We start from the raw sequence: 26,167 nt of genomic DNA, 5'->3' as shown, positions 1-26,167 counted from the left end.
ATTATATCTAGATTTTGTTGATTTAAATATATAATGGTTGATAAAAGTAGGTTTACATTTGTATAGAAAATAATGCAATAATTAGTAAATAACACAAGAATAAACTGCATTTCACATACAACTGTAAATCTACTTTTGCACAGCCCTGTATATAAAAATTTACAATATTTTTAGATTATAAATTCAAGAAAAGACTTTACTTTGATGCATATTTATTTCTAGATCTTGTATTAATAATATCTGATTTTTCCCAACAAATTCAGCACTTATAATATTTAATGTCATTGTAGGGGTTGCATTATATATAGGAAATTTACTATCAAATTAAAGTTATTTTGATTTGCACATGGTGTGGTTTTCTTAATTAGTAGTTTGTTTGAAATTTTAATCCTCAGTTTACTAGTAAATTTACATGTTATACTATTGTCTGAATATTTGTGTGTTTTTCTAAGTAACTTCTGCAAAAGTAGTAAAAATGTTTTTTAGTTTGATCAAAAATATTCAGGTATATACTAAGCAGAAGTTCTAGGCCAGGCATAGTGTCACCCATATAAAATATTTACCAAATAAAAAATAATTATAATTTTAATAAATTGGTGATTTGGTAATTTTTTTAAAACTGAAAACTTCTCACCAAAAATTCTCAGTAGTTGTTTTGATAGTTATTTATAGCCTTTTGTTAGGCTTTAATAAGAATTTGAGGTTGAGAACTGTCATGTTTGTTATACTTAGTTTGATTTTTTTCCTTCTAGAAATTAGTAAATGAAACATTCCAAAAACTCTGGTTTACTCCAACTCCACACAGTGACAAAGAAGCAATGACAAGGAAAATTTTAAATATCACTGATGTGGTAAGAAGGACGCAACAAGGGAATGGTCCCTGTGGGTACAAAACTAATTGTGGTCTACCCCATTTTATGAAGGAAGGGCAGTAATGAGAGATTTGATTAACATTGACATTTTGTACTACTCTTTTTTTATGTTTATGGAGATACTCAAGGGATGCAAATAAGATGAGGTTGGTGTTTCTACATAGCCCCATTTTTTGGCATTCATTGATTTAAGCACCAATATTGAAATTCTTCACATTCTTCTAATGATTTAAAACCTCAGAAGGAAAGAAGTAGGTGATGAGTAGATACAATAAACCCAAGTATGGCAGCCTAAAATGAGATAATAATTCCTACCTATCCCTGGCTGGTGTAGCTCAGAGGATTGAGCACAGGCCTGTGAACCAAGCGGTTTGATTCCCAGTCAGGGCACATGCCTGGGTTGCAGGCCAGTTCTTCCCAGCAAGGGGTGCATGCGAGGCAACCACACATTGGTGTTTCTCTCCTTTCTCCTTCCCTTCCCCTCTTCCCTTCCCTTCCCTTCCCCTGTAAAGATAAATAAAATCTTTTTTTTTTACGGGACAAACTTTTAAAAAATAATAATTCTGACCTTTTTCAGGACAAATTAAGATTAGTTTCATTATATTTAATTCTGCAAATAAGCTATAAATTTTTCAACAGCATGATACTTTTTATATTTTGAACACGAGAAATTTTATATTATCAGTTACATGATTATTTCTGTTTCACTGATGTCTTTAGATTTGTTATCTAGAAGGAAAATATAAAGCATACACTTTTTTGTTTTAGAACTTATGGATGTCTGAGAATGTGTGATTCAAGTTATTAGTCAAAGTGTAATACCCCATTTAATATTTATACATTGTACTAATTAATGTATTCGAAAGTATTTTGAAAATAAAATTGTTAAACATTACTCAGTTACTGGCTTACTGAAAACATTACTTTAAAAATAAATTTTTTAATTGAGGGCATTGATGAGGCATTTATATAATTAAGGCTAACCCGTAACAAAAAGTATTTTTTATTCAGAATAAGTTTCTAATTTTGATAGTTTTACTGTATTTTTTCGTATAGGTTGCAGCATGCAGAGATACTGGATATGACTGGTTTGAGCAACTCCTTCAAAATGTGAGTATTGTTTTGATTCCTGGTAACAAATAACATGAAATTTAATACAAGTCCTTTGTAGACTGTGGTATAGTAGAACCTCTTCAGTTATTTTTTTTAAGTATTTGCTTTTTGGTAGGGACAGTTTATTTCAATACATTAGACTGAATGTTTTTGGTTAATACCCCTATTTAATCTGTTAATGAATTACTGTAAGTTTTCTAAATCAGTCATTGAACTTCTGTCTTCTCTTCCAGATAATTATTTTTTCTTATCACTTTAATCTAAGTGATAGACATGAGATGTATAAATAGATGTACAGATTGCACTAAATATAACTTTGCATAATTTGGCATATTCTAAAACATGTAAAACTTCCTATAGTAGTAGATTTAAACCACATTTCATGTTCTTTTAAAATTTCATGAATAGAAATATTCTTTTCCCTATAAATTTTTTTATTCAGAGGTTTTCAAATAGAAGTACCCATCATCCAGCTTCAGAAATTATCAGCAATTTGTTCAGTCTTCTTTTATCTTTATCCCTCTCCCATCATTTTTTTTTTGCTGTAATACTTTTAAAGCAATTCCCATACTTTGTATCATTTCACTCATGAATACATTAGTATGTCTCTAATAGAAATTACATCAAAAAACAATATCATTATTATTTATATCAAAATAAATATTAATAAATTATTCCCTAATATCTAATACCTAGTCACTCTTTACATTTCCCTGATTGTCTCAAAAATATATTTGTATAGTTGGTTTGCAGTTGTTTTGGTAAGTCTCATAATCTGTAATAGTCAACCCCTCACACCTCCCTTTTTCATACCACTTACATGTTATTCTGTAGAACTACCCATATTCTGGATTTCATAGATCTCTTCCTTCTGGTGTCATTTAAGTTGTTCCTCTATCCACCATTTTTTCCCATAACTTCTTACATCTAGAGGCTTAGTGATCATTGAAATTGAGTTTTTAGAGTAAGGCTCAAGGACACACTTCATAGGTGATTTCTGAATATTACTGCATCACATCACAGGCACATAATATTTGGTTGTCCCATTGTCAGTAATCTCTGAGTTTAGGTGTTATCAACCTGATGCAAATATTACAGTCTTTCCAGATTGGTTTTAAATGATCATTACCTAGATTAATTATTTCCATTAGAAGGTGCAAAATACTGATTTTATTCTAATTTATTTGTTTCGTATTATTTAGCTGAGACTCTTCTTAAAAGAGGAATTTTATTCTGATTAGTTATTTATTACTGAGAAATACAGTTCATACAGGAAAGACAGGGGAAATGCATGAGTCCATTACTTAGCAGTTTTCAGAATAATGAGCTCTTTTGTTATCTTGCAAAGGTGACTGATCAGTTTTTTATTTTTAACAATCAATATGAACTAACAAGATTCTTTTGTTTTTTTATATATTTTAATTTATTGTAATCATAATTATTTTTGAGGCTCAGATTTTCCTATCTTTGCCCATTGTTAGTCCCTTTAAGTTGGTCATGTATCCTTTTGATACAACCTTTTTGTAACCTGAAATAACTTCTGCTTCTACAAGATGCCTCATGCTTATCTTGTACATTATATGCACCAAACCTGAAATCATTCATTTTTCCCATAAGCCCTAAATCTCTTTATTAGGAATAATCTCAGTGCTGTGGATGTTTGCTGCTAAGGGTTATCTTAGCTTTGGGCCTTTTAAAAATATGTATTTTTTTAGAAAGAGAAAAATAAATCAATTTATATTGTTTTTAATTCAAATTTAAGATCATGAAATTTTTCTTTGATTTTATTCTTTAAGCTAAAAATTGTGGTTTCCAAGAAAATCAGCATAACATTTATTTGCTTTGCCCTACTGTATTAAGAGTAAGGTTTCTGGCCCTGGCTGATGTAGCTCAGTGGATTGAGTGCAGGGCTGTAAACCAAAGGGTTGCCAGCTCGATTCCCAGTCAGGGCACATGCCTGGGTTGCAGGCTAGGTCCCCAGTAGGGGGCATGCAAGAGGCAACCACACATTGATGTTTCTCTCTCTCTTTCCCTTCCCCTCTCTCTAAAAATAAATAAATAAAATCTTTGAAAGTTTTTTAAAAAGAAGAAGATTTCTGGATACAGCTTAAGATTTTTTGCATTTTTTATCTATAGCTCACTAAAGATATACCATTAGAAGTCTATTTTGAAATAACTTTATTTGATTATGTCAGCAATTTACTATCTATCGAAGTCCATTTTTTTCTGTTTATTTTAAAATTTTTAGCAGTACTTTTAGTAATAAAACAGTATTTAATAAAACAGTTTATTGGGGCCCAATTTATATGCAGAAGATATACAGTTTCACTAATTTTAGTAATTATATACAAAGATGCAACCTACAGCACAATCAAGATGTAATAGAATGTATCACCTTTAAAACCTTCCTTATGCCTCTGATCCCCTAATCCTAGGAAGCCACTGGTCTATTTTTTGTCACTATAACCATATTGGAGGATTTCATTTCAGTGGAATCATACAGCTTATAGTATTTTGTGTTTGACTTCTAATTAAGAGGAGAATGTTGCTGGTATATTAATATTTTATTTCTTTTTATTGCTAAGTGCTATCAATAGTATCATAATTAATTTACAAATTTATGGACTCTTGGGTTGTTTCTGGTTTGGACTGTTATGAATAATGCTGCCATGCATAATTGTGTGCAAGTTGTGTAGATGGATGTTTTTATATCTCTTGTGTAAATTATGAGTGCCATTGCTGGGTCGTGATGTGAGTGAGAAACTGTCAAAACTGATTTTCCAAAGTGGCTGAACCATTTGCATTTACATCAGCAATGTTTCTGTTGCTCCACATCCTCATCAATACTTGGTCTTGTTAGTCTTTTTAACTTTAGCCATTCTGGTGGTGTGTAGCAGCAGTATGTTGCTTTTTAAAAAAATTTAAGATGCGTTTTCAGACACCTTCATGTTGTTTGCTTTTGTTATTCAATCTATAACATGTTAGACTCTCTTCATAAATCATCTTTCATTTCATGATTATTACATGTATATTTGGCATAAATACCCTTCTAAATCAAATAAGTATATTATAAACTCTTATGACCATCTTTACTATGTCAGCCATTCCAAAGGGGATATTGTAATTTCTAGAAGGCTGTATAACCATGTTTTATCTGTTAATTGCAATAAACAATTAAGAATTAAGTGTAGTTTTCAGGAATGTTATTTTATTTCTGAAAAGGATCTAAGATAATATTCTTGTATATTATTGGCAAGTTAGAACCGGAAATGAGATAACTGGATTTGTAGTCTCTAAGCAGTACTTTTATATTCTTTATATCTTGTCTCTCTGGTCCTCTTTTATTATTTAGTTATCCATTCAACTTTTCCTTCCTGTTTTACACTTTCCTACTTTATTTTCTGCCAACAAATTAGTTTACTAGTGGCATTGTGACTTTGTGAGACAATGAGATAACAACAAAAGCTCAAAATACTTTAATACGCATGAAAGAGACATAACCCCTCAGCAGTTATAACAACATGTATACATAAGTTTTAAGAGAAGCTAGGAAAGATATGGAAAATGGACTGGAGTTACTGTAATTGAGTCAGAAATAATTAGCTTACTTACTATTTTTACATGAGCTCATGCACACACATTTCATTCCATCCAATTTCAGATATTTCTCATTTTTATTCATCTTGGGTTGGTTTCTTATAGATCGCTGATTCTCAATTTATGGAATGTGGGTTCCTAAGGAAACTTCAGGTACTGCATGAAATAGCTTCAAATTCATACACGCACCAAAAGAATTCACTGACTAAAAATTTTGTTTGTGTGTGAATACATACATACACATAACAGGTGGAGAGTTTGGCAGAAGCATTACTTGTAAGGAAGGCAGATCTGTTTCCAGAATAAATGTCTATTCTAGTAAGAACAAAATGCTTTCCTTCTATGACAGAAGCAGTCTAATGTGATCAGCCTGCCAGCAGGTAGCTAACTGATCACCAAGGGGTGGTTTCATATCAGGGACTTGGTGTTGATCTCTGCTGCTGGCAGATTGGACATTCAGCAGTGGCCATAGCCAGGTCAGCCTTGATGAAATAGAAGTCTAGTTCGCTGCACCCATGCTTAACTTCCATGCCTGCCACCATCAATAATTTGTTCAGGAGCCCATTAGGTGATGAAAGGAGTGGCTGGAGAGAGAGACTGATATCCTCAGAGAAGTTATCTATAGAATGGGTCATTCTGTGCACTTGATTATTAAAATCCTCCTCTGCCGAATTCACCTTTTCATGACATTCAAGTGGAAAATGAATATCATCACATTTTTACCCACTTGGACATATGTATCCACATACCTCTTTCCATTATTGTTCTTTATTAGTCCCTGACCATCTAGTCAAATCATTGGCCGCAGCCCATGAATTGGCTTATAATTACATATCTGATCACTTCTCCAAGGAAAGTAAACAACCAGATGTACTGCTCAGAGTACTGCCCAGTGGAAGGATTTCCCTTCACCATTGTGTCCTTTAGGGAAGTCCCAGAAAGTGGCAGAATTGCTGCAGCTGTCCGATTTTAAGAGGCATCTGCATATTGTTCAGGACCCTCTGTAAACCAGGCTCATCTTATCTTCCTCTGTAAACTGATCATAAGGAACTCACTGTGAAGCCATAGGTGCATCCTTCAAGTCTTTGATGATAACAGTAGTTTCAGCAGTCTCTCCAGTAACACAGTATGGCTTGAGCAGTCATAGTGGCTTCCACGTGACCTTTTCCACTGCGATAGCCCGTGTCTGAAAATCAAAGGCCAAGTTGGGGATTCTGTCATTCTGCTGAAAGGATGGAGTACATATATGGAGTTACATTTATTCCAATTACATATTTTAGTACTGGGGAACAAAACCACAGGATGAGTTTGGGACCAATGGCCTCACTGCAAAACAGACCTGACCTGAACTTTACCTTTGGATCACCTGATTTTCATAAGCCCCAGCTCTAGTGGGACATGGTGATGGTTTGGGTCTCCTGGAATTAGTTTCCTTTCAGAGCTAGTGTCCAGTAATCCCTAAAAGGTCTGATAATTTCCTTCTCCCTAAGGGACAGTTTACCTAGTAAAATGCTCTTAGGTCCCTTTGGGGAAGGTTGGGGCTGGGGGCAGGAATTAACAGTGTGAATTTTCAGAAGTCTGTGGGACCCCTTCATCAAGAGGATTCCTCAAAGAATGCTGTGGATTGAATATTTGCTTCTCTTCAAAATGACTATGTTGAAGCCTACCTAATAATGTGATGGTATTAGGAGATGGGACCCTTGGGGGCAAATTAAGTCGTGAAGGTAAAACTCTCATGAATCAATTTAGTACTCTTCTAAGAAGAGACATGGGAAAGATAACTCTCTGCTGTCAGCCATGTGAGAACACAATAAGAACATAACCACCTGCAACCTGGCTGCAAGAGTATCTTCTCCAGAAAGCAACCATGGTAACACCTCAATGTAGGACTTCCCAACCTCCAAAACTATGAGAAATAAACTTGTGTTGTTTAAAGACACCTAGTATATGGTATTTGTTATATCACCCTAAGCGAAGACAGAAATCGATACCAAGAAATGGGTTTCTGCTGAAACAAATACATAAAAGTGTGGAAGTGGCTTTGGAATTGGGTAAACAGTAGAGACTGGAAGATTTTGAGGCACATACTAGAAAAAGTTTATATTATTGTGGAAATACATTTAAAAGCAGTTCTGGTGAGATCTTAGAAGGAAAAGAGGAGAGCTGTAGAGAAAGCTTTTGTCTTGGAGTGTACACATAATCATATACAGAATGTTGGTAGGACTGTAGGTGGTCAAGGCCATTCTGATGAGGTCTCAGATGGAAATCAGGAAGATGCTATTGGACAACAGAGAAAGAGCAGTCCTTGTTATAAAGTGGCAAAGAACTGGCTGAATTGTGTTCTTGTAATGTTTTGTGGGACACAACTTCAGGTACAGTAATGAAATTATGTATTTAGCTGAGGAGAATTGTAAGCAAAGTATGGAAGGAGCAGCTTGGTTTTTCCTGCCTGATTTTATAGTCATACCAGGGGGAACCCCCCCACCAAACCAGAATTTATTAATTAAAAATTGTATTCGTGCTTACATGTTTAAGTCTCGGTCACCTTCAAAGTACTCTTCACTTAATGCAATACATCTATCGAAACTTTTCCACTGCTCAAAGCATTTTTTAAGCTTGTCGATTTTGTTGCCTTTTAGTGCTTCTGCTGTTTTTTGTTTCATCTCTTCCACATTGGCAAAATGTTTCCCTTTGAGGACTTTTCTCATCTGAGAAACAAACAAAAAAATCACTTGGTGTGAGACCGGGTGAATAAGGAGGGTGAAGCATGGGAGTCATGCCGTTTTTGGACAAAAGCTGCTGAATATTCAGCGCTTTGTGGGCAGGTGCACTTGTAAATCACCCATCATGAAATGGGCAAACATATTGAAAGAGTCTTCCAGAGAAATTCACTGAAGCAAAACTCGTCTTCTCACAACAACGCCAGCTGGATACACTGATACAGATGGGTTCCTAGAACACTCACCTAGTGGGGGAAACCTGTACTACAATGGATCTGTCCTCCAGAAGATAATTCTGGGTTTTGGGGGGTTTTTTTTGAGTTCCTATTCATACTTTTCATTTCCATCAACCTATAAATGGGTTTAAAAAAATAAAAAAACCTGAAACTGATATATCCAGTTAATAGTACTTCACATCATAAAGTAATAAACCGTTGATATCTACAGCAACATAGATGAATAAAAACATTTATGCAGAGTAAAGGAAGCCTTACACAGAATAGTACATAGTCCAATTCCATTTACATGAAGTTTTAGGAGAGGCTGACTAATCTGTATTGGAAAAAGTCAGAAGAGTGGTTGCAGGGGGTCAGGGATTGACTTGGAAGAAATATGAGGGGAGTTTTGCTCTAAGGGTAATAGTCTATCAGTGTTTCCAACAGTTATCAAGATTACCTGCGATTTGTTAGAAATGCAAGTTCTGAGGCTTTACCCCAGACTTCATTAATCAGTGACTCTGACAGTGGAGCCCATCATTCTATATTTTAATAGTATCTCCAGATAATTCTGATAAACTAAAGAAACCACTGTTTGTTGGTTGGAGTCTGAGTTATAATGGTGAATGCATTTAATAAAACCGAACAAATGTGCACTGAAGATTTAGACATTTCATGTACATTTTATCTCAAAAGGGAAAAGGGTTGGTATATTGGTCTCTGTAATTTACTTTGAAATGCATAAAAAATAAGATGTGTTTACTTATGGTTTAACATGACTGTGTGTGTGATTTGACATTGAAGAAATAAGTAATCATTTCAGAGGACATTTTATAACTTCTAGAAACTTAGTATTCGACAAAGTACAAAAGTTATACTAAATGGGAGAATGTTAAAAGACATCTCATCAAAATCAAAACAAAATATTCACCAAATATGTCAAGGTGATTGTAAAATGAGTATGGAAAAGGAAAGACCTAAAAGTGTTATTTTTGAAAAGTGCAGGAGTGCTGTTTGGCTTACCAAGCAGCAGGACTTATTTTTTAACATAATAATTAAGATTGTGTGGTATTAAAGAGCTGACACCTTTCCTTCTCAAAGTATTCTACAAAATTCAAGAGGAGGAAAGACTCCCAAGCTCATTTTAAGATTGTATGGTCTTAAATAGACCAGTGGAAGAGGATAGAGAGCTCAGGAGTAATCCTTCACAAATATAGAATATACTTACTATGAACAAAACCGGAACTGCAGTTTATGGGGAAAGGATATTCAGCAAATGGGGCTGGTTATCTATAAGAAATTTTTTGATTCCCACTTCAACTCAACAGTCCTTACCATGTAGATTAAAAAAGAATCTTTAAAACTTTTAGAGGAAAATAATATCTGAATATATTTTTGAATTTTGAGTCACAAAAGCCATTAATCTTAAAAAGAGATTCATAAATTTTACTACATTAATATGAAGAACATTTAGGAATCAAAAGACATCTTAGCCCTGGCTGGCATGGCTCAGTGGATTGAGCACGGGCCTGCGAACCACACGATCGCGGTTCGATTCCCAGTCAGGGCACATGCCTGGGTTACAGGCCGGTTCCCAGCAGGGGACTCACGAGAGGCAACCACACATTTATGTTTCTCTCCTTCTCTCCTTCCCTTCCTCTCTAAAGATAAATAAATAAAATCCTTAAAAAAAAAAAAAAAAAAGACATCTTAAAGAAAGTGAAAGCCCAGTAAACAAACAGGAAAGATACTTGATATATATAAATGTAATTGGGAAATGATGATTAGTAAGAAGATTTAAAGCACTCCTCACCTACAAAACAATGTAAGGCCAGAGTCCTGGTAGGAAAATGGATAAAAGTCATAAATAGTCATCTTGTGGCGGAAGCAGGACACACGGTGTATATGGTGTTTAGCCTCATTAGTAATGGGGGAAAGACAAATCAAGACCACGTTTTACATTTAACTTGACTGGCAAAAGTCACGAAGTCAGATGATGGAGAAGAGATGGATTAAGTAGTATTTCTTAAAAACTGCTACTAATAGAGAAAACATTACAACCAGTTTTTAAAAATAGCATCATTTCATAAAATTGAACATTCATATGTCCTATGACCCAGCAATTCTGCTATGAGATTTATACTCAATAGCATTCTTGCATATGTGTGCCAGAAGATAAATGAGTGTGCATTATGCCACTAAAATTATAATTAACCTATCTCCAAAAGAATGAATAAGTGAGTCATATATAGGCACACAGTGCTTTTTACATAGTGGTGAAAATGGTTACCTGCGGCAGCCTGGATTACAGTTGGTGACATAATGTTGAATGAAAATTGTCACCTGCAACAGCCTGGGTTACAGTTGATAACATAATGTTGAATGAAAAAAAGGCAAAGATGCAGAAGACTACATATAGTATGATTCCTTGAAAATGAGGCAAGACTATAAATTAGTATATAGCTTAGACTGTGTTTTAAAGCAGAGAAATGATAACGTTCTTCATAGTGGTTACCTTGAAAGTGAAACAGGAAGATAGCATAAGAGGAGGAACACATTGGTAAATATAAATTATTAAGAAATACTGTTCTTGAGTTGGTATTGTTACAAGCACATAAAAGGGTACATACCAGTATTGAAGGTGGGTCATGAACCAAAATTTATTATTAATACTTTTGTGTATATTTGATGTCTTGGAAAAGAAAAAGGAAAAACAGGAATGCAGGGATTGTTTATGCTCCTGCCTGAAAAAGACCAGGCCAGCATGTGATTTTAATAGCTACTTAAGGAATTAAGTTACAGAGCAGGACTAAGAAAATTTGCTGTTCTGAGTTGAAACTGAGTAAATTGAAGACCTCTTTTTTGATTTACTTCTTTAAGTTTGAGGTGGAGGCAATGTATGTGCTATGTTATTCTGATTGCTGTTAGTTGATTTAAGTCATCCATGTATCTTGTAGTGAAATTTTGTGTGTTTTCCAGCTAGCCACGTGTTTTTTTAAGTTAATTTATATTTTTATTTCATTTTAATTCCTAAGTTATACTAATCATACTTCAAGTGTTAAGTAGTTGCAATTGGTTCAAGGCAACCATATTGGACAGTACAGATACAGAACATTTCCATCACTGAAGAAACTCTTCTAGAAATTAAGTGCACATTTAGGTTTCTTTAATATCCCCCGAATTGTATCAGCTAATCTTTATTAACAAAATAAAACATGCCTCAGATGACTTTCCCATTGCATTGACCTATGATTATGAAAGATTGGATTGGTTGGAGTTTTGGAGGGGGTATTTTGGGGATGGTTTAGCTGCAGTTAAATCTATCTTTTCCTTATCTCTATTTTTCTAACTTTCCTAACATTGTTTTTTGATAATTTGACAAAGTATAACACAGGAGAAATCTAATTTTATGTTTTATAAGTCCAAGATTTAAGGTGTAATTCAGATATAATTACATAAAAACATGTAATTAAACCATAATAAAATTTTAAAGATATTAAAGGACTTGGGATAATGAGGAATAAAATTCTGATTCTTTAAAATAATTCAGCTAGCATTGAGTAATACTCTTAAAAGAAGGTCACCTTTCTTCTCTCTCTCATATCCTACCTCAGGTCCTACATACAGCACTTTAAGTACTTCATGCTAAAATTTTTTTACAGTATTTGTAAATTATTGGTTCATAAGTTATTTTAAAGCATGTTTTATGAATGTTTTATTTTTATTATTAATTTGCATTTAGTATTAAATTGTTAATAAATTTAAAAGCTTACTATTTATGAACACGTTTAATGCATTATTATTATTGTTGTTGTTGTTGTTGTTGTTGAATGAATAATTATACTGGGATCTTTTTTTTTTATATATATATATACACATATGTAGTTGTTGAAGTCCGAAGAGGATTCCTCATATAAACCTGTGAAGAAAGCTTGTACTCAACTTGTTGATAACCTAGTTGAGCACATTCTTAAATATGAGGAATCTCTAGCTGGTAAGATGATTTATATATTGGTCATTAAGTTGATTATATATTTTAAAATATTTTGAGCACATTTCTCATTTTTGCCTCTGGCTCTGCTTAGCCTAATAATAAAATACTTCACTCTTAAATGAAAAATGTTTTTTGTTTGATGTTGTAGCCTTGATTATATTGTTACAGTTGACATAGGCCTCATCTCTTTCACATAGCTTTCAATAGCATGTACTTTTAGATGTCATATTGAACAGGAATAAAAGGAAATCCAGGGGCTAATACATATTTAGCTAATTGCACTTATCCAGAAACTGTTTGATATCTTATAAATCCTGTAAAATTTTCTCTCAAAATGAAATTGTTTTAACTATTATAAAATTGTTTTTAAAAGATTAGTAGTATATTCATAATATCATTTATAATTGTTATATAAAAATGTGCTTAATCTTGCCCGAGCTAGAAAGCTATTAATATTTATAATTAAAAATTCCTTAAGTTCTTAATATTTTATATTTATCACAGTTATCAGTGACAAATCTGAAATTCTTAACCAAAACATAAATAATTATATAAAACTATAAAAGTCATAATTGATATGTATTGCTTAAAGCACACAGGACTAACATTACTTCCCATTTGCCTGATCTATATTAATGAGGAATAATAGTCAGCCTCGGTCATTCTCTGATATTGGGGGCCAGTTGCCTCTTATAGAGAGAGAGGTACATTTATGGCACCTAAGGAAATTGTTGATACCCTTTATATTTTGATGCAGTTTTTTCTTTAATTTTTAAAAATTTTCCATGTGTACCTCTTTTTCTTTTTATTTCCTTGTTTTTCCTATTCTAGATTTAAAGGGTGATACTGTTGTGTCAATATTAAAAAGTTGCTAAACTCCTCTAAAAACTAATTAGCCACGCAAGAACCATTGTTATCTCCTGACTAGCAACAGCACTTAGTTTTCCTTTCTAATGTAGCACTGATTCAACTTAATTTCTCACTTCCATCTTTTAACATTCCTCTACATCAGCATCTCAGTTTTCCAGCATCTTTAAACACAGTATCACCTCAGTGAAATTGGTTTTGTCCCCATTTGCTAACTTTCTTTTCCATATTCACTTTCATCCATTTTTTAGATATAACCAATACCATGTTTATTTCCAAAGTCCATCCCTAAACTTCTCAACTTCCATTCTACTTTTTAACACCAACCCTCCTCCCCTTAGGGAAAAACTTGCCTTCTGTAGTGTAGCCAGCCTTTTTTCCTTTATTCTTACTATATATAATAAAGACAAAAATGAAATGCAGGAAATCTAGTATCATAAGAAATGTTAATTAGTTTATATTGAGGCATGTATTGAATCTATTCAGGGGATGGTATTTCATAATTTAAATAATAGACAGTTTAATTTTCACTGCCTTGTTATATTTTAGTGTCTTATTTCCTGTTTGTTTTTCTAGACTCTGACAACAAAGGTGTGAACTCTGGAAGATTGGTAGCCTGTATAACCACTTTGTTCTTATTCAGCAAAATAAGACCTCAGCTCATGGTTAAACATGCCATGACTATGCAGCCTTACCTTACCACTAAATGTAGTGTAAGTATAGAGCTGTTCTGTGTTTCTTTCTACTATAAACCATGTACTGAGTATTTTCAATTTAGAACTTAATGTGTATTATTCGCATTTGCACTGACAGGGCAGCTGTGTCATGTACTCAGATTTTCTGATATCTGTGGGAAGTTACCTACAAACATTTTTCCAATATATTGTAAATAAAGTTCAGGCACCATTTTTCTTTAAGCTTCTCAAGCCAAACCCATAGTATATGCTTACTAAATGTTGTAACTATTGCTGAGACCTCAAAGGTGGAAAGAGGCAGAATCCTGTCATTAAGAAACTTACTGTCTTTTGGATTCTGAATTTGCTTTTCATTTGCCAGTTTTAGTATACTTGAAACATTTATTTTTGTAACATAGTATATTGAATATGGAAAATCTAGTGTTATGTCAGAAATATTAGGCTGTTGTTTTAAATTAATATTATACATATGGTTTCCTAAAACCCAATGTGAAAATTAAATAAAACATTGCTTAAGTAATATATTCCAGCAATTTATGTGGCAGCATGGTTAAAGTGGCTTATTCAAACACCGAATTTTAAATACTTTGAAAACTTTAAAATATAAATAGTTTTGCCCTGATTGGTATGCCTCAGTTGGTTGGGTGTTGTCCTGCAAAGCAGAAGTTTGCTGGTTCAAAATCCAGTCAGGGCATTTTGGGCTGCGGATCCTTCCCAGTCGCCTCTAGAGTATGGACTGTAATGTAACTTGTACAAATAGTCTTCATTTACACCAACATTTTTTAAAAATTTGTATTGATTTTTAGAGAGGAAAAAGAGGGAGGGAGAGAGATTAATTTATTGTTTCCACTATTTGTATGTTTATTGGTTGGTTCTTGTATATGACCTGTCTGGGGATTGAACCTGGAACTTTAGCATATTGGGATGACACTGTTAACTAACTGAGCTACCTGCCCACGGCACACCGATATTTTGGAAAGCAAGCTTACTCTGAAAACATTTTGTACAAGTTTTTATGCTTATATATTCAAATACATATACACACACACAAATATAAGCTTTATGTAAAGTAGTTCCCTGTATTTGCAGAGGATATGTTTCAAGACACACACACACACACACATATCTGAAATCACAGATAGTAGCAAACCCTATGCATATTGTACTTTTTCCTAGGCATACTGACCTTCCCATGTAAAGGAAACACTTCATGGCCTTTCTTTGGCATTTCTGAATTGCCAGCATCACTACTCTTGTACTTTAAGGGCATTACTAAGTAAAATAAGGGTTACTTGAACACAAGCATGGCAATCCTGGGAGAGTCAGTTTGATTAATCAAGTTGTGTACTAAGTGACTCACAGGCAGGAAGTGTATGCTGGACAAAGGAACAGTCCATGTCCTGGACAGGATAGAGCAGGACAGCACAAGATTTCATCACACTACTAGAACAGTATGCTATTTAAAACTTTTGTATTGTTTGTTTCTAGAATTTTCTATTTAATGTTTTTGGGTTAGTTGACCCCAGCTAACTAAAACCATGGAAAGCAGGCCTGGCTGGTTTAGCTCAGGGATTGAGCAGGGACCTGTGAAGCAAAGGGTCTCCAGTTTGATTCCCAGTCAGGGCACACGCCTGGGTTGCAGGCCAGGTCCCCAGTAGGGGACACACAAGAGGAAACCACACATTGATGTTTCTCTCCCACTCTTTCTCCATTCCTTCCCCTCTCTCTAAAAATAAATAAATAAAATATTTAAAAAATGAATAAATAAAATAAAACCATGGAAAGCAAAACCACAGATACGGGGGACTACTATAAGCCTATCTTACATATGAAAAAATGCCTTTCTCAATTTGTTTTTTATATCCTACCACCATCTAATTCTTACTAGTCTCAGGATAAGCAACCCATAGTAACCTACGTACTTTATTCATGTTTAATTGTGGACGCACATAAATAAATGGTTGACTGGGTTTTTTTTCAAGTTCAGGTCATGTTATCTACATTTCTATTAAGCATATTTACTGTTTGAAGTTACCTGATACATATGAGGTCTGTCCAGAAAGTATCCAGCCACATACTATTAAAAAATAGAGAAATTTATTGAAGAAGAAACAAGAAACATTGTACAGAAGGCAATGACTCCTCAGTCCCATTCAAAATAAGCACTTTGGGACAGCACGCAGTTCTTTCAGCATCTGTCCCACTGTTCAAAACTCTGCCAAATCCTTTGTTGGAGGAATTGCCATCAGTAGCCCTGAATTGTTTCTCTGAAATAATTTGCCATCGTATTTACGTGAATCTCATGGACTGTCTGAAATCTCTTTCCTTCCAAAGGTGATTTTAGTTTTGGGAAAAGGCAAACGTCTCAGGGCACCAAATCTAGGCTGTAGGAGGGCTGAGTTACCTAGGTAACTTGATGTTTCCTAAAAAAATTCTGCAGTGGCTGGCCTGTTTCTGGACAAACCTCATATTTGTAATTCATTTTTTGAGTGACTACATAGTAGCCATTTTATGGATGTCCTATGGTTTATTTAACCATTTCTTATTTTTGCAGGTATTTAAAATGATTTCTACTGGTAGCTACTACAAATAATTCCTTAATAAACATTTCTATTCATAGACAGTTGACCCTTGAGTATCAGTTTGAACAGCATGGGTCTACTTATACATGGATTTCTTTTGGTACATAAAAGAGCCAGCTCTTAATTTCTGCAGATTTTGCATCTGTCTATTCAACCATCCACGGATTAAAAACTATTTTCTCATTCCCATTTGTGGTTGAACTCACAGATGTAAGGAGTCAACTGTAGTTAAGTTTCTGGGGAGTCAAAACCTATATGCAGACTTAACAGCACAGGGTTTGGTGTCCCTAACTCCTCAGTTGTTAAAAGGATCGACTGTGCTTTCAAATACTGGTGGCTGTTTTGGGGGTGACCAATATATTCTGAGGAATGGACTTGATAAATTAAGGGAATTGTTTTGGTTTTAAATAGATGTTGCCAGATTGCTGGTGGAGATGTTATATAGCCTCTTTGGACCAGTACTGTGGGGGCGACTTCTCTCTCGAGTCCCCCCGGTGCCACGGACACGTGTGAATGAATAAATATGGCCGAGACAAGATGAGATCTGTTTGGGGATGAGGCGTGGGCTGTGGCCAGTTTCTCCGAGGAAAAAAAGGCCCCGAGCACCCTCTTCCATAGCCTTTTATTGGGTTGTAATACACAGAAATACAGGGTAACAAGGATCAAACAGTAGATAACATTACAAAGAGATCTGAGTCAGTGTCTGTCAGGAAGAGAGTTGCAGAAACTTTGGGAGACATACTCATTTCCTCTTGGACCCTTATATGAATGAAAGCACTCTTAGCAGAGCAGATTTCACAGGTTTATCAGGAAGTCTTTGTGATGCCAGATTTTTTTCCCAGGACATGCTCTAGCAAGGCAAGGAGCTGCACCTCTCTCCAACAGGTATTCAGGCTTAAGGGGATTAGAGCCAGGAAGCACTTCTCCCAGGGGACTTGGGGACTCAGGCTATCTCAAAGCCTGGGGGCAAGAGTCCATTGCTCTTTGTCGCAGCTCCCCCCTCCCCCCAATCCTTCCATGAAGGCCTCCCAAGTGATTGAGTCTGGCTTAAGTTGCCCCCCGCTGTGAGGGTTGTACCGTCATTGACTTCTGACCAAGCTTTGAGGGCAGGGAAAGGAACTGAGGCAGCCTTTGCTACCAGAGACAGGCTTTGTCTCCTGTGGCTCACATTTCAGAGGTAGTCTCTCACCCTTAGCCACAAGGGGTAGAGATACAATTCCTAAAATCAGGCAGAGCAGTCTACAACACAGTACATGACAGTCTGTGTCGTTTTTGTCTTTTTTGCCACTCTAACAGGTATAAAGATACAGTTTATTGTTGCTTCAGTTACCTTTCCAAGAAGGTTAAGAATCGTTTTTATGTTATTAACCAACTAGACTTATTTTTTTGTGATTTAACTGTTCATATCATTTGCCCATTTTACCTTTGAATTGAGCCTTATTAAAAAATACTCTTCAGCCCTGGCTGGTGTGGCTCAGTGGACTGAGCGCCAGTGTGCAAATGAAAGGGTCACTGGTTGTATTCCCAGGTAGTGCACGGGCCTGGGTTGTTGACCAGGTCCCTCCCCAGTAGGGGGTGCTCAAGTGGCAAACACACATTGATGTTTCTCTCCTTCCCTTTCTCCCTCTTTTCCCCTCTGTCTAAAAATAAATAAATAAATAAAATATTTTTTTTTAAAAACAGGCTGCCTGAAAGGAAACATTCTCAGCATTTTAAAAAAAAAGGGTCTTCAATCTAAATGTTTTAAATATCGAACCATCTTATGCTATATTCATTTTAAATATTCTTAGTATTATGTTTTGTTCTTTTCCTTTAAGATTTCTATCTCTCTTTAAATTTTTCTCCTAGATTTTAATATACTTCTCTTAATTGATTTTCCAGGCCACTAATGTTGAGAGTAGTTTCAAAAAATGTTACTATATATTGATTTAAAAAGTAAAGTTTTAGCAGTGATTCTCAAATGAATTAACCTTATTTGACAAAACCTCTTCCATCCCTAAACCCACTTTAACTCATTCCCTACTGATTAAAGGGGGTGGGAGTGTGAGATGACAGGGGACAGCAGGACTGCAGTGTTATTTCGAAGTATTCATCTGACCTTTTTTTTTAACAATCCTGTGGGTGTGCTGAAAGTGAGGATGAATGTAAGGTCGGAAGGTTTTTAACCAATGAGGTAAGAAGCTCAGAGTCCAAAACATGTATCGATAGGCTATGGCTATTTTTATTGATAGATAAAGTGTATGTTGAAAACTTTACTCCATACCAAAAAGTAATAATAATAAATAGAAATAAAAGATGTGACTTTGGCTGATTTAGGATGGGGGAATTAGGTGACTAGATGATGGAGTTGGGAGATTTTTTATTGTAAATCCTATAATACTTTTATATATTTTTTAATGCTTTACTTATTTTTTTAATGGGTTAGCTTTTTTAATCAAAACTTTAAAACTTTTAAAAATTAAAAGTTATTTTAATACAGTGTTATAAATTTTTAAATAAAGAAGTCTGTACCTGTTTTAGGAGACTACATTTTCATCTGTCATAAAAAGGATTGACACAGGGCTTCTCAGCCTACTGACATTTAGGGCCGGATCACTCTGAGAACTGTTCTGAGCATTATAGGATGTTAGGCAACGTGCCCTATTTATACCCCTTCCTTCACCCTTTTTGTGACAACAAAAAATGTATCCAGATACTGCCAAATATCCTGTGGGAGACAAACTCTCACCCCCAACTGAGGACCAGTAGGTTAACATACCCCAGTTTGAAAAATACTAATCTTAAAAACTGTACCAGTCTTGGTAAAATTCTCTATTAATATTTAAACACCTTTGTTCAGAATTGACTTACATTGCATTTTGGGGGGAAAAAACAATAACTATAACATTGTGATTAAGTGACCAGAGGTCACATGGTATGTTAGTGGCATAGCTAAAGTCCAGGTTCCTGGCACTGAGGCTTTTTCCTCCATACCTTAAAGCTCTTTCCTAATGGTTTGTTTAACTGGAATTTTACATGTTGAATACTTTGATCCCCGAATACATAAAACAGTATATAGTTTATTTTTAGATTTTGATATTCATAAAGTGCTAATTTTATCCTTGTAGACTCAAAATGATTTCATGGTTATCTGCAATGTTGCAAAAATCCTAGAGCTGGTGGTTCCACTGATGGAACATCCAAGTGAAACTTTCCTTGCTACTATTGAAGAAGATCTAATGAAGCTGATCATCAAATATGGCATGACTGTAAGCGTCTCTGTATTGATTATATTGAAGTACATAATTCACAAGTGATAACTTAATCACATGTTTTGATTTGTCTTTAGTTTTTGTCTAACAATAACCTTTTCTGTATCTTTTAGGTAGTACAACATTGTGTGAGCTGTCTTGGGGCAGTTGTAAATAAAGTGACACAAAATTTTAAATTTGTATGGGCCTGTTTCAACAGATACTATGGTAAGTTCAGTGCCTGGGCTTTAAAATTATTCTGCCAGATTCTTCACTGTGTCCAGCTCCTTTTTAGTTCACCTAATAAAGGATAGCATCTGGGGAATTGTAAGAGGTGTGATTGTCCTCTGTGGTCCACTCTCAGGAGTGTTTTCTAGTGTCTTCTGTAATCTCTTAATAACACGATATGATTACTTCAGAAATGTATCTTCTCATAAGTAAATGTTGGTAAGTTCTGCCCACTATGTAAAATAAAATTTAAATTTTAACTTTTTAGGCTCTAAGGAGTGTTCTCGTAATTCTAAACATATTTAATACTTAGAATCATTAGTAAAATTAAACTAATTCATTAGCAATAATTATTTGGACATAATTCAAGGATTGAATGCTTATTATAAATAAATATTGCTTTATCAGGTGCCATTTCAAAATTAAAAAGTCAGCACCAAGAAGATCCAAATAACACTTCACTTCTAACAAACAAACCAGCACTTCTTAGATCACTTTTCACTGTTGGAGCACTATGTCGGCATTTTGATTTTGATCTGGAAGACTTTAAGGGTAACAGTAAGGTAAAGATCTTGATTTTAATTACTTAGTATGTTGTAATAAAATAGAACTGTATGACCCTGTGAACAGAAAATGACTGAAATGATCCAGGATGAAGGCAGCATTAATGTGGTCTGATGAACATTCTGACAGTGCTACTCAAAATACGGTTGTCAGAGTGGCCTCTGATTTTTGAATTGTTTGTTATTGGTCGATAAGACAAGCACAACTTCTATCAGCTTTGTAAGAGTAAGTTTAAGTCAGCAGCTGAGCATATTTTTAAATTTCTTAATGAGGGAGCAGTACATTATTTACATTCTGGTACAAGCTTCTTTGTCACAGACCTTTATTTTGAATGCTATTATTCTAAAATGTATCATTTTTATAAACTTATGGTGACTCATTCTTCAGAAAAATTTGCATGTGGAAGTTCTCATTGTTGGCTTTAGGGTTTTTTCCCCTATATATTTAACAACTAATCTAAATTGCTCTTTATGAATGTTTTCTTCTTAGGTTAACATAAAGGATAAAGTACTTGAACTATTGATGTATTTTACAAAACATTCAGATGAAGAAGTACAAACAAAAGCCATCATTGGTCTAGGTAAGTTAAGTCTAAATTTCATTATAGTTTTAGTTGTTTGAGAGGTTGAGCATATTTTAAAACATTGTGAGTCTAAGCAGTTGATTTATTTAAGTTTGTTTCCAATTGCAGTAGGGTCTGGTACATAGAATATAGGGGGTTAAAACACCTGGTTGACATTTCTGGCTCTACCAATAACTTCCCGGGTGACCTTGAGCAAGTTGTGTAACTCCCTCTGTTGATCAGTTTCTTCATTAACAAAATAGATGACAATAACGTCTTCTTTTTCTACTTTATAGGGTTTCCTAAGAATACTCATTACAGCACTTTGATAAAGAAAGATGATTTAGAAGAATTTTGTGTTGTTACATATTTTTTAAGTTACTGTTTTTCTTTGGAAAGCTGTGTCATTATATGTGCCTGCCATTTCTAGTTAAGAGAGTGGGCAATCTACACAGACTTTTACTCATATAGAAGCACATGGTAACCAACCCAAAAGAAACAATTTGGATGTGTATCTGTCCCATTATATTTTTCCAAGAACATTGATGTAGTAAATGTGTGCCCTTAAAGAAGGTTATGGTTTATGGCTTATATGAAAAGTTAATGGAATATGGAAGAAATGTGAAAAAGATAGTATTAAAGTACTTGAATTGAATGCATTTTAAAACAGTACAAGAAGAGTACTCTGTCCAGGGTTTTGTTTTTTATTGTTTGTTTCGTTTTGTGCAAATACATGTAAAGCTGCTCAATAAAGTCAGTAACTTACTTTGAAACTTTATTTTGATAGCATTAACAAGGTTTACAATTTAATATGCATAGACAATCATTTATATTAGTCTTTTGAACTAAAATGAGTGCTAAAAGTTTCTAAGTTACTCAAATCTGACTAAATGTTTCTTTAAATAAATTAAAATTTTGTTTTTGCATTCCTCCTTTTCTTTCAGAAAATTACATATAACAAATATAGTAAAAATTCAGATATCATTTACTTCTACGTTATATTGATACAGTATTACCTTCATGCCAAATATGTACCTCTGAATATTTGGTGTGGACATAAGCTAAATAAAGTGATAAAACTAATGGTGTTACATCTGATTCAGAGAACAAATACAGTTGACCCTTGAACATCATGGAGGTTAAGGGCATCTGCCCTCAGACAGTTGAAAAGCTACATATAGCTTGTCTCCCCGTGGGGGATTGATTGCAGGACTCCTCACAGATACCAAAATCCGTGAGTGCCCGAGTCCCTTATATGAAATGGCATGCCATAGAACAATGCATACAGTCAGCCCTCCACAGCCACAGATTCCCAGCCACAGGTCAAAACACTGTTGGTTGAACTCAGGGATATGAAACCCAGGAATACAGAAGGCCTACTGTATATTTATTGGGGAGGGTGAGGTGGAAATGCATATATAAGTGGACTTGAGTAGTGTAAACCCAGGTTATTCAAGGGTCAACTCTATGTAAATTTTAACTTAAAGAAGTAGTACTATGTGGAAAATAATGCCTCTAGACCAGTTAATGAAAGCCATCTTGCCTGGGCCATAGTTATCCTGTGTGACCTTGGGCTAGTTATTTGATCACTCTATGCTTTGAGTTTAGTGTTATTTGGCATCAGTAATACTTGGTATTATCAAAGATCTTCATTTTATCATGCATAAATAAGCATTTTATACAAATAAACATAATAGTATTTTGCTATTTATTAACTTATTATAGAATTCAGCTTTATGGCTTCATTATAATGCCATATGAGAAATAAATGGAAGATATTTTTTGCCTTGGTTTATTTTAGAATTATTCTGTTTCATCAAATGGATATATTTCAATATATATTTTTAAATAATGCCAATATAGTACCTTCTGCTAGAGATCTAAAAAAATGTTTGCAGACATTACCTCTTAAATCCTGAAAACATCCCTTTGAGGTAGGTGGGTGGTAAATATTATTGTCCCCATTTTACAGATGGAGAATTGAGGCACAGAGAGATTATGTGACTCACCCAAGGTCACACTACAAGTCAGTGGTGGAGCCAGGAATAGAATCCAAGACTCCTGTCTCCTAATCCACTCCCCTAGCCACTAGGCCCTGCTCCCTCCTCAAGGTTTCCTCTTGTGTGAAATTCTCCTTTGAAATGCAATTTCTTGTTTTTAATTCATGGGGAAAGAAGTACCTGCTCTAATACTTCTCTAGGTAAGGCCACTAGCATATTCTTCCAGTCATTTTAAGTTTTAATTTTTGAAATAAGGCGTTCTTTATGTAATTTTCAACATTTTCATTAAATGCTATATTTAACTTTAATATGAATATATCAAGAGGGTTTTTTTCCTCTCTTCTTCAGGATTTGCCTTTATTCAGCATCCAAGTCTAATGTTTGAGCAAGAGGTGAAAAATCTATATAATAATATCTTATCTGATAAGAACTGCTCAGTAAATTTAAAGATACAGGTGTTGAAAAACCTCCAGACCTACCTACAAGAAGAGGATACACGTATGCAGCAGGCAGACAGAGACTGTAAGTGAAATGTATTTTTTACTATCACAGCGCTGCTATACTTAGAATACTTCGACTCATTTTTAATTCAGATATCTAAATTTTGTCTGTTAGATGAAGGAATTCAATTCAGAGGAGTCTTTATGTCCATAGCTAGGTTTAAGGATATTCATAAATTCCCTAAAACAGTTTGTAAAATGTAATATATGTGTACTCATTACATTTTGAGTGAGGAGAGGGATTTAGTTCTCATTAGGTTTACCAAGGGACGTGGCCATCTGACAGAGACCTTCTCAAAAAGGAAAAAAAAGAAGATTTAGGAGTCATTGCTCCAGAGCACTAACTATAACATTTGTGCTTTTGGTTGTGGTCTGATTTGGTATATTTAAGCAAAGTTTAGTGTACATGTTCTTAATATGTCTACTTCCTTTTGTAGGGAAGAAAGTTGCAAAACAGGAAGATCTAAAAGAAATGGGTGACATTTCCTCAGGGATGAGTAGCTCCATCATGCAGCTGTACCTCAAACAGGTGCTTGAGGCGTTTTTCCACACCCAGTCCAGTGTGCGCCACTTCGCCCTCAATGTCATTGCATTGACTCTAAACCAAGGTCTTATTCATCCAGTGCAGGTGAGTATGTTTTAGTTGCAGAACTTACTCAAAGGACTGGATTTGTTGTCATTCGATGACATTGTGATTGGAGAATAAGAAGTTCTTTATTCCTCTTAGTTATTTGTTTTCTTTTTGGTCCTAAACTCTTGAGTCCAAGTTTTAGCCCTTCTTGTAGGTTGTCATTACTGCAAAATACCCAAATATTTATAATGTCTCTATTAAAGAAACTTCCCATTTATATTGGCAGAATATGTACTTGGAATGATTTTCTATGTAGGGATGATAGATTTGTTTTAATATATATTAACTCTTATCCCAAAGAACCAGCAACATGTAATATCAGGAGAGTTAACTCTAGTAAGAGCGTAAGTCTAACTTTAAACAGGGTGGATTTTAATCCACAGAAAATAAATTATGTAATCCGATGTCCTTCATCTTATAAGTTAGAGTTAATATCATATGCCCATACCTCAAACATTGATGAGTACTAAATGATGTAATAAAAACATATTAGTATACTAAGGACTGACCGTTAATGGTGATACAGTAGTGTATGTCTGAGAGGTTCAGGAGCATGCAATATGCTACAAAAGTGCAGTTATTAGATAACCAAAGCCTGTTACCATTCAAGATTTTTATTTTGGCTGTTTTTTGTGAAACTTTTTTTAAAAAGTATGTTATGTGTAAATATGCTTTGTTCTCCCCTGTGTCCTGAAACAAAGTGCAATAATGAAGCTAAACGATGTTTAGGCTGTTTTGCATGACTCAGGGTTATCATCATCAAGATCACCTAATAAAATGTACAGTGGTATGTTGAGACTCGAATTTTTGAGATACTTACAACTTTACTGATATTCTGAATAGCCTCAGGTGGTTGGTGCTTTTTATTATTATATCTGCTTTTTACATTTTTTTTAAGTTAACACTTACTTAAAAAAGTATAGGAGTGGTGCAATGAACTCCTTCCTTTATACTCGCCTGTCACCTGTTATTTACCATTTGTTAGATTTTTGCTACATTTGCTTTATCTCTTGCTCTTCATACACATAATTTTTTCTGAATAATTTGATGGTAAGTTTCAAATATCACTATTCTCTACTTCTAAATACTTTAATATATATTTTCTAAGAATAAGGATATTATCTTATAAAACCATAATGTAATAATCAAATTCAGGAAATTTAACATTGATACATTATTATCTAATATGTAGTTTTGTTTTCAGATTTGGCCAGTTTACCCAATAGTCTTCAGTGGCCTTTTTTTCTCATTGATTTGGAATTTAGTTCATGATCACCCATTTGAGTTAGTGTCATGTCCACTTTGGTTTGTTTGTTTGTTTATTCTTTTTCTTCCTTATTGCTATCTGATTCATATTCACCTAACTTGGTAGTGGTGTTTCTTGACTTCAGAAGTACAATAAACTGGCTGTTACTAGAATACTAGCTCTCCAGTCATTGAAGCTATATCTAAAATCAGCTGTGTAGAAAAATTTCTATTTTCCTAGTTTTGAGTATGTAAAACAAATTACTTGCTGCCCTATTTTATCTTTACATAGCTAATGGAGTCAAGCTTAAAAAATTATTGGATAACACATTTATAGTATATATCACAATCTTAAATGGATATTCTTAGTTGAGCCTTAGTTGAGGGCCTTGTTAGAGGGCCTTAGTTGAGGCCCTTTATATTTAAAGCGCCCTAAAGTCACACTGAAATTATTTAAATTTCAGTATTACCACATTAGTATTTTTGCTTATGCACCAGTGCTTTTTTGCTTTAAGCTAAATTTAAGGAGGATTAATCATTTTTAAAAGAACA

General features: G+C 34.4%; 1 protein-coding gene across 5 annotated transcripts in view; it reads left to right on the top strand.

Annotated features, from left to right (window-relative positions):
• NIPBL (NIPBL cohesin loading factor) overlaps positions 1-26,167 on the top strand; it is a 204,388-nt gene that overhangs the window by 166,300 nt on the left and 11,921 nt on the right. For all 5 annotated transcript variants that reach the window (XM_037128962.2, XM_053657314.1, XM_053657315.1 and 2 more), the window contains 10 exons: positions 753-851; positions 1,929-1,982; positions 12,403-12,511; positions 13,955-14,091; positions 19,763-19,903; positions 20,020-20,113; positions 20,522-20,676; positions 21,167-21,257; positions 23,588-23,761; positions 24,177-24,367. In XM_037128962.2, the coding sequence (XP_036984857.2) occupies positions 753-851; positions 1,929-1,982; positions 12,403-12,511; positions 13,955-14,091; positions 19,763-19,903; positions 20,020-20,113; positions 20,522-20,676; positions 21,167-21,257; positions 23,588-23,761; positions 24,177-24,367 (1,245 nt within the window). The remainder of the gene's footprint in view (positions 1-752; positions 852-1,928; positions 1,983-12,402; positions 12,512-13,954; positions 14,092-19,762; positions 19,904-20,019; positions 20,114-20,521; positions 20,677-21,166; positions 21,258-23,587; positions 23,762-24,176; positions 24,368-26,167) is intronic.

This window comes from Artibeus jamaicensis, unplaced genomic scaffold (genome assembly GCF_021234435.1).
Source record: "Artibeus jamaicensis isolate MK-2021 breed Jamaican fruit bat unplaced genomic scaffold, CSHL_Jam_final scaffold_369, whole genome shotgun sequence".
Classification (NCBI taxonomy): Eukaryota; Metazoa; Chordata; class Mammalia; order Chiroptera; family Phyllostomidae; genus Artibeus; species Artibeus jamaicensis.
This window is presented reverse-complemented; position numbering and strand designations above follow the sequence as displayed.